This window comes from Physella acuta, unplaced genomic scaffold (assembly GCF_028476545.2).
Source record: "Physella acuta isolate Inbredline_101_S28 unplaced genomic scaffold, ASM2847654v3 ptg000551l, whole genome shotgun sequence".
Taxonomy (NCBI): Eukaryota; Metazoa; Mollusca; class Gastropoda; family Physidae; genus Physella; species Physella acuta.
In genome coordinates, this window is record NW_026732070.1 from 294967 (window position 1) to 305214 (window position 10248).

The window sequence follows — 10248 nt, forward strand, 5'->3', positions numbered from 1 at the left end:
CGTACAGTGTGTCTAAGTCTCGTCACCCTAGCCTCTATCTGAGACACAATTGATGCGAGCCTACACCGTACAGTGTGTCACCCCAGCCTCTATCTGAGACACAATTGATGCGAGCCTACACCGTACAGTGTGTCTAAGCCTCGTCACCCCAGCCTCTATCTGAGACACAATTGATGCGAGCCTACACCGTACAGTGTGTCTAAGCCGCGTCACCCCAGCCTCTATCTGAGACACAATTGATGCGAGCCTACACCGTACAGTGTGTCTAAGCCGCGTCACCCCAGCCTCTATCTGAGACACAATTGATGCGAGCCTACACCGTACAGTGTGTCTAAGCCTCGTTACCCCAGCCTCTGAGACACAATTGATGCGAGCCTACACCGTACAGTGTGTCACCCCAGCCTCTATCTGAGACACAATTGATGCGAGCCTACACCGTACAGTGTGTCACCCCAGCCTCTATCTGAGACACAATTGATGCGAGCCTACACCGTACAGTGTGTCTAAGCCTCGTCACCCCAGTCTCTATCTGAGACACAATTGATGCGAGCCTACACCGTACAGTGTGTCTAAGCCTCGTTACCCCAGCCTCTATCTGAGACACAATTGATGCGAGCCTACACCGTACAGTGTGTCTAAGCCTCGTCACCCCAGCCTCTTTCTGAGACACAATTGAAACCAAGGGACAAACGCTTCGTGGGAACGAAAATAAACATCTGTACTTTTGGCTTCAAATAATCGTTACGAAATTGTTTCAAATTAACTGGGTGAACCGCTAAATCCAGATGTATCCTGATTTTCTATTGGTGACTGCACCTTTGACTTTTATGAATCAAAGAATTTGATTAGTTCGTGTTCCAGCTTTTTAAAGACTTTCAGAAAAAAATTTTGTTTGAAAAAAAAAATGTCGTGAGGTGAAAACTTTTTTTACAATCAAAGAAAATTTCGATTTCGTGATTAAAATAAGTTAAAATAATTCGTGTTTTTATTTTAAATCCAAACATGACCGTTCTGATCTATAAATAGCTTTGGTTTAGCTCCACTCTACTTTACTAGCCTCCTGCCCAGTCGTGAACACATCCAGTGTGCAGTAGGTTTTTTTTCCGTTTACTCCGTGTGTAACATTTTTTTTTGAAAGCGTGCTCCAGTTGCCATGGAAACCACCACATCAGCGTCTCTGGGTCTGGTTAACGTTCTCGGTCTCGGCCCAGACGTGGTTAGGGTGATCGTGTTCACTAACCAGTTCCTGTGTGGCGTCATTTCCTTTCTCGGCGTCATCGCCAACGTCATCAACACGCTCGTCTATTACAAACAAGGTAAGGGTGGTTTTTTTAGCGCAATTTCCATACTGACAATTGCGATTATTAACTCGTCAAGGATGGATGTGTGTCCGATGTGTGTCCGCAGCTTTAAGTCGTATCTCCTCCTCAACGAATCAATATCGAGGACTAGTTGTTTTTTTTTGTATCAACCCTGCATGTCAGGTGTGACTTGGGCGAATGAAAATGATAGCGAAACTTAAAGAACAATTTTGGTGTAGTGTACACCAGAACTGGTCTTTACACTGTAAAGAACTGCACAGTGCGGCTGTGTGATAATTCTTCTACAATCTCTGATTATTTTATCTGTTTTGTTTAAATCAGGGGTCTCCAAACTACGGCCCGCGGGCAGATGCGGCCCGCGAGGTCCTCTCATCCGGACCGCGTAGATATTTTTGTCCACGGAAAAAAGCGTTTGTTGGTGATGACTGAGGAACTTTGCCCAGAAAAATTAAAGACATGCCAGGAAGAAACTGGCCCCCGAACTGAAATTTGATAGTTAATGCGGCCCTCGGACTGAAAAGTTTGGAGACCCCTGGTTTAAATGATGCGTTTGCCATTTTCTGAAAACATAGAGACCATATTTTACAAACCCTTACCACCTTTTATGAATACGTATATTACTTTTTTACTTACTAATATACAAAGTATAGAGGAAATATTTGAATAGCATTATGACATTTCCTGAAAACAGTCGCAACATAAATTTTGTTTTCAAAAAACCACGAGATGGCACCGTGTCCACTAGCATTCATGTTAACTGGTTATACTTACACACTGGTTGTCGCGTGCATTCAACATTCACGTCATGATATTTGACATTCTCAGCTACTTATGTTTTCTTAACACTCACGGAAACTTTATAAAGACAGAAGTTTATTGGAATAAAATCTCAATATTTGCAGTTTAAATGTAATTGTCTTTCTTTAATTAGCCGTAATTTTTTAAACATGTATTTTCTGGGTCTACTACGTCTATTGTCGCTTCTCTGACCGTTTGCCATTTTTTAACACCTGCATGTCCAAATGACCCCTTGTTAGTATGTCGCCGCTTCTGTTCAAATTAATTAGTCACAGTAGAGTCACGTTGATCCAGAACTATTCTTAAAAACAGAACTCAGATTTTCCTCGTGACCTACACCAGCTGAGTTCATTTATAAGAATAACTTACACCAGATATACCGCCGCCTCTTTTAGGAGATTATCTAATTCTGACATTGATAATCCACAGCATGGACGCTGTGATCTTATGAAAATATATCTCGCTGTAATTTGATTCCATTAACCGTCCGCATGGGGTGTAAGGATAATTTCATCCACGATGGTTTTAAACTTTAAATACATACATATACATATATATATATATATATATATATATATATATATATATATATATATATATATATATATATATATGTATTTAAAGTTTATATATATATATATATATATATATATATATATATATATATATATATATATATATATATATAAACTTTAAATACATATATATATATATATATATATATATATATATATATATATATATATATATATATATATATATATATATATATATATATATATATATATATATATATATATATATATGTATATTATTTATATAAATATGTATGTATGTATGTATGTATGTATGTATGTATGTATGTATGTATGTATGTATGTATGCATGTATGTATGCATGTAAGCATGTATGCATGTATGTATGTATGCATGTATGTATGTATGCATGTATGTATGTATGTATGTATGCATGTATGTATGTATGTATGTATGTATGTATGTATGTATGTATGTATGTATGTATGTATGTATGTATTGTCTAGTGCAGCATACGTCTCTATAGTTTTTTCACCACTGTGTTCTTGAAGTATGTCTGCCTCTCTCCTGAAGGTCTGGACGAGCCGGTGTCCATCTCTCTACTGGCCCTGTCGCTGTCCGACCTGGTGGGTGTGGTCACCTCCCTGTGGGTCGCCGTCTGCTGGAACCCTCTCGTCTACTACGCTGATCTCCCCTTTGTTCCGGCTGATGTGGAGTACCTGACCGGAAGTCTGCCCCACCTGGTGTTTACCCGGATTACCGGCTGGATCACGGCGTTTGTCGCCGTGGAGCGGTGCCTGTGCGTCGCTCTGCCGTTCGACGTCAAGAGTATCTTAACGCCGTCGAAGGTGAAGGTAATTTTGGCGTGTGTTTTCGTCGTGGTGGCCGGAGCGCACGTGCCGTCTTTCTGCACGAGCGGATTAGCGTGGGTGTACGTGGCCGGTTTAAACCGTACGGTGGTGGCGCTGGTGACGGCGGCGAATAAGGACCAGATCAACAGCGTGACGTACTCGGCCAACTTGGTCTCGCCGTTCGGATCTTTCCTCGTCGTCCTCCTCGCCACCGCCGTCACGGCGTATCAGCTTACCCGCGCCTCGGAGAGACGGCTTAAATCGATTTCCGGTCAACGCGTGACCTTGAGAGACCGGAAGACGGTCAAGATGGTGGTGACGCTGTCGGTGATTTTCATCCTCAGCTACCTGCCCACCAACGTCCTTCACGTGTTCTACTGCAGCATCGCCGGCCGCGCCGAGTTGCTGTCGCGCTACACCGACCTCATCAGTCTGACGTTTTCCTTCATCAAACCGCTGGAGGCTTTCAACGCCAGTATTGGCATCCTGCTGTACTGGCGCATGAGCTCGCGCTTCAAGGCCACCGTGACGTCACTCTTCGCTACATCCAAATAGAAGTTGAGGAATCGTTTTATAAAACATGTGCAGTACCTACGATTTTTTTTTAACCACACCGAATGAACACGTTTGAAATTGAATCATGTCGAATGTTCACGTTACTGTTTAAAAATAGTGTTCATTGTTCACAAATAGTTCACATTACTATTCAAAATAAACCGGGAGTGATCTCCCCTAAACTCTCTAGAATATTCTAATATAACACTACGTGGGATGGCAACTCGGAATATAGACATGATTTTTGTTTACTTAAATTTTTAAAAAATTCATTAAAAAACGTTTTAATAACAAGCTTTTATGTAATAATGCACTAAAAAGTAGAAAATAAATTATAGACTACAATTTAAATAACTATAAAGAAAAGCCATGGAAAACCAAATACCTAAATTTTATTCAAGGGAAATAACTTTCACAATGATAGCTAAATTAACCAAGTGTAACAAACACATGCTTGAAAAACACAATAAACGTTCTAAATTTCATTACGTTATAATTTTAACGAATGTTTTATATTATTTATGTCACCGTGTCAAAAAATATATTTTACTCATTGACTACTTAACTGTAAGTTTTGTTTGAAAGTCTAAAAACGGTAGCTTTATGATAACATACTTCTAATAAATGTTGATGACATTATTAGTTGAACGTCTTTTCGATTTGTAAACAAAATTTTGGATCCCTTAAATTAAGGGACAAAAAAAAAAAAAAAAACAAAAAAAAAATTAAATTAAGGGACGCCTTTCACAAATTCAAATACGGGTAACAATGCTAGAATTATAAATTAAATATAAGAATATTATCATTTGAGACAAAAAAAGTTTACTGTTAGTTTTAAATTCCATCCAATTTAATATTATATATTAATACTTCAAGAGTGGTAATATAGATTCCTAAAAAAATATCTTTCAGCTAGAGAACGGCTACGTTTCTTTGTTGTGTGTTCAGTCCTGAATTGAAATCATCTAACTTACGATAAACTCGACTACTGGATATACTCTTCTACATTCACAACACATATTAAACTTCGATACCTAAACATAACTAGACTCGATGCTCCAGAACTACGACAACAACTGGCTTAACTTCACCATGCTCTACAACAGCAAAATAAAAATAACGACACTTTAACATTTCGATACTTTATACCTACGAAATCGTATCAGCATCAGCCTTCCGTCGTTACTCCCAAATCTAAACGATTCATCAAAACCTACCAAACAATTGACAATACTTTGAACACCCCGTCATTACAAAACTCTGTACACCAAGACAGATTTCTAATTCAAAGTTCGAAAAAACGAGACAAGCCTTATTAAAAACCAAAATGTCACGTGTTTTAGAACGCCCCGTTTATCGTTGGAGCAATCACAAAATTACCATTAAAATTAGATAACCGATTGTAAGGTTCGAAATATAAATTGCGGACTTATTTAATCGTTTTCTACATCAATTATGTGACACCAAATTAAAAAGGCAAATTGACTTGTAAAAAGCGCCCCGACATTTCCAAATTAGGGAGGTGGGGGTTGCATTTTCACCATCGCTAATAAATATAGGCTTATAGAGACTTAGTTTTGGGGTGGGGGTGCAACATTGATAGTTAGTCCTGGGCGCCGTAATAGATCGCTACTCCTTTGTATATTACCATCTATTGTTTATAAAAGATAATCAAAATTATTAATTATTATATACTTTTTGATAATCAAAATTATTAATTATCATGTACTTTTTGATAATCAAAATTAATAATTATTAAGCACTTTTTGATAATAGCGATTAAACCTTTTTGCGCCCCCTAGGGATGGCGTCCTAGACGACCGCCTAGTTCGCCTTATAGGTAGCGCCGGCCCTGATTCCAATACAAGACGTTTATTAATTAACTTGACATCACGAGATAGAAATTTGATCCATTTTGCGCCATCTCTTTTTGATATTCAGACTGCCTGCTGCCAGTTATTTTTACACATTCAATTTAAAGTCAAGATTTCCGTCCGTGCTTTGAGTTGAATGTGATTGTAAATACAGAATGGTGAAATACAGTAAAAATCCTTCTAATTGAACTATCCACAAAACACATTATACAAACCTGCCCACTGTTTATACCAAATGAGTTCAACTCCACCACCACTCCCCCTCTTTAACCTTGACACTTCTACACATTTTTTACACTTGACGCCGGCCTGTCCTACACTTGAGTGCCATTGATTTATACTGATAAGATAATCGAAGATAATTGTGAAAAAAAAAACGAGCCGGCATCATCTGAAAATTAAATGTCTGTCTCCTTGTAAACACAATGATCAATATTTATAGTCGCATATGATAATCAATATTTCATCATGAGAATGATAAATTCAAATCAAATGTTTTATTTTGAACAGTCACATTTTTGACAACTAGATTTAAAAAAATATATAATAACAAGTACCTATGTATCAATATCATATAAATTTAATTATAACACTTATATAATTTAAAAGATATAATAAAAGAATTTTAATATTCATTCTTTGTAAATATTTTTAAATTAACTTGCTTTCTCGTACATTAGTCTGTCTCATTGTTGAAGTTTTTTTTTTTCTGTCGTGCTTTTGTCCTTCGTTAGTATAGAATGATCACATGTTCTGTGCAGCATAGTAAAACATTTTTTCTCAAAACATGACAAAATAATAATGTATTAGTATAAAAATTTGTATGTAAGCATTTTTCCTTGAGTGCAATTTTTTTCCATAGAATCCATATTTTGTTGTGGCACTTAACTCTCTTGGACTAATATTGATACCATACATGCAATCAATTATTTCCCTTAATGTTGGTCTGGCTGACTTCTGCCTGAAAATTCCGACACGACAATCATTAGACGGTCAAAAGACGGTGGACTGTTCCATATCCCGCGGTACCAGTACGAACTAGTAGCGTTAGCCCTAACATTTGGCCACGTTATTCCATAAGTTATTTAATACTTAATTTTTTAAAAATGTAATAAACTCCATTGACTGCCTATTAACTATGTTAAAAATCAACTGTCGAGTAGTTGTGTGTTGCAGCTAAAACACGAAAGAATCTAGTTGTATATGTGTGACTAGCATCGGCACACTAGGCAAAATAAAAAGTTGAAATTAGAACGTTATACCAAGCGGCATTGAAACTAGTTAGTAAATTTTAATTAAAAAATCAATTTACAATAACAAGACTGATACACTAAGGCTCTTACCGTGGATTATCTCAATGAATTATTGTGAACATTTATTGTAGTATATATAACAGTTCTTAAGGTTAAAAACTTTATCACAAAATATAGTCCTATACGAGTTTTAAAAACGGCGTTACTACTTATTTATACTATTTTGCATAGTTAATATCTTTGCTGGCAGTTGTGAAAGGAACATGTCAACTCTTTGTGAACCGACACTGAAGAGTCAGTGTCCAATTTTAACCCCATCGTATGTTTACGTTTAAAGTAAAACTTATTTTTATTGTAAGAACCCACCAAAATACTAGTCCGCCTAACAAATACCTGATACATTCTATCTGAACAACACAACGACTTAAATGAGAAAATGGCTGACATCTACTATATTGTTACCTAATGTATAAATAAAGAATAATGTTACAGTGATAAATAAAGTAACACAATGCATTATAACATAACAACTGGCTGTTTTTAATTTAACAAACATAAAACCCTGAAGACTATCACATAGTTCAACCATATTTAAACCAATCAAAGATTTTTATCAGATCGTATTGCAGGTATTGAATACATGCAGACACGTTTGTAAATTACGAGTTTAAATAACCTCAGGTCAAGAAATCGACATAAAACGGCAACGCTTATCTGTATAGAAAATAGAGATTGATTTGAATATATTTTTACGCGTACTTTTTACCAAGTAACTTCCCGAAGGGTATACATGAATTTTCTTAAAATATTGAACAGTCCGATAGACCTCAAGTATTAGGGTAGTCTTTCAGTTAAAATTTTCTGAAAACTTAAACCTAGCAGGCAATATTTTCATTGAATACTTAATAACAAAATTCGTTGTAATAGCTATATGTAAATGATATCGCTAAATGCCAGGAGAAATATACACTGGTTTTAGAACTAATTGGATAAAATTGTAAGTGTGATGTAGTCGATAATTGGATAAAATTGTAAGTGTGATATAGTCGATAATGTATCGTAGGTTGTTACGTGATCTTGTCGTTTAATATAATCGATTAGAGACAACACGTCAATACACTCAACAACTTATAATATCGATTTATATTTTAAGTGGTTAAAACAAGGGAGGTAACTGCATCAGACAAGTGCAGTGATCATTTTGAATCTTCTACAATCTTAAAACGCCGTTAAAGCATTAACAAACACAAGTTTTTTTTAACCATAAGCAGCTTAAAGTTATCCGCAACTTAAAGTTATCCGAGGTTATATTATAATCACAGTTGTTGTAGTTGTTTTAGAAAAAAGAAAAGAAATATATATATGATAGTATTTTTCTGAGAGTTTTTTATAAAAAAAACTAAAATAATATTTTCTCTCATGGTTATTTAAGCATTTAAAAATTTCTCAAACTTTCAACTGAAATCTTTTGTTTTGTTAACCGAATTGCTCTTGGTTTAACGCGAAAAAAAGTACAAGTTAAAACGTATATCAAAGTAATTTTATCATGTAAATTTTAACCTATGTTTACAATCCTTATTTTACCCATACTCGTAACGCTTTCTAATAAACCGGGAGTGATCTCCCCTAAACTTTCTCAAATATTCTTATATAACACTACGCGGGATGGCAACTCGGAATATAGACATGATTTTTAATTACTTAAACTTTTAAAAATAGAATAGAATCTCGTAGAAAAAAAGAAGTGCGCACCAAGCGAAAGCCAAAACAAAATGTGCATAATAGTGCGCAATATTATTAGTACTTTATAAATTTACATGCATTTTTTGATAAATCGAAAATAGCGTAAATCAGTACTTCCGGTCAACGGAAATTACTCAAAATTGGAAACAATGTAGAGAATTAGATCTTTTACGTACATGTGAAATTTCATGTATCTATCTGAAATAGAACTCAAGTTATAGGCTTTTGAAAAATTCAAAGTAGAAAAAGAACCACTTCCGGTTATCGGAAATCGCTCAAAAGTTGATAGGGATCTACGATTTTGATAATATACTTATATATGAAATTTCATCAACCTAGCTGTAACGGTACTCAAGTTATCGTGTTTACACACACACAGACACACACAGAGACACACAGACATACGGACAAGATTGCAAAATTATGTTTTTCCGTATCAGTGAGGTGTAAAACGTCGAGATTTGTAAAACTCTCGATTTTTTATTATTTTTTTTTGGCACGATTACAAGACTTTCTCTATACTTCGTATATACGAGAAAGTAAATATAGTTCATTGTTGGCGAAATGTTCATGGTACTATTTCAAAATATAGTTCATTGTTGACAAAAAGTTGAACTGTTTTGATTGCTAAACGTAACATGCGCTGCTGTTTTTCCCACGTTTTCTTTAACTTGCTTTCGCGTCTGTTTGTTTGTCTTTCCATCTAATCTTGCGATCGAAATTTCAGGCACTTCCCAGTTAGCTAGCGCGCTGAAATTTTCAGGGAAGCTTTGTTTCCGATGACAATACAATATTTATTATTACTGCCTATTGTTGTACTTAGTAGGTCTTTAAAAACAAACCAAATCACACGTTGTAGTAAACTACCACCAGGTAGAACTTTAAAGACACACTTCTAAATTTGTACATGAACACACAGGTAGAACAAACTTCGCTGAATTCAAAGTCGCCAACATGTCGGATTTGTTTACTCAAAACATCAATCTGTTCCATCTTTACCTAGTTAGGAACAAACCAGCATAGAATGTCCTGACTGTTAACTTGTGTAGATCTTGTAAGAAAAAACTAGCTAAGAACGTAATGCTTTGACTCTAAATTGTGCGTGAGTAGTAAGCCAGTAGAATGCGTGCGATGCTGTGATTGCTAGCGTCTGATTGTGTAGATCTACTTCTAAACAAACATCACGGAATCATGGGATATGATTTAATTGGACTGCAGCTCTAACTTTTATCGATTTTCTTACAAAGAAAAGAAAAGAGAGTGCACTAAATTTTAAGTTCGTTTGCCCCTTATTAAGAGGGCACTCACTTGAAAAT

At 35.8% G+C, this 10248-nt stretch overlaps 1 protein-coding gene across 1 annotated transcript; it reads left to right on the forward strand.

The window, feature by feature from the left end:
* Positions 1–1153: 1153 nt before the first annotated feature.
* On the forward strand, positions 1154–4062 carry LOC131946315 (uncharacterized). The gene is made up of 2 exons (XM_059307009.1): positions 1154–1316; positions 3230–4062. The coding sequence occupies exons 1-2, from the start codon at positions 1154–1156 to the stop codon at positions 4060–4062; spliced, it is 996 nt and encodes a 331-aa protein (XP_059162992.1).
* The last annotated feature ends 6186 nt before the right edge of the window (positions 4063–10248 follow it).

Bases quoted from the DNA above. Each gene is read 5' to 3' on its own strand.
- LOC131946315 (XM_059307009.1), top strand. From the start codon at position 1,154: ATGGAAACCACCACATCAGCGTCTCTGGGTCTGGTTAACGTTCTCGGT. The intron at 1,317-3,229 runs GTAAGGGTGGTT...TCTCTCCTGAAG, and splicing joins GCTCGTCTATTACAAACAAG to GTCTGGACGAGCCGGTGTCC.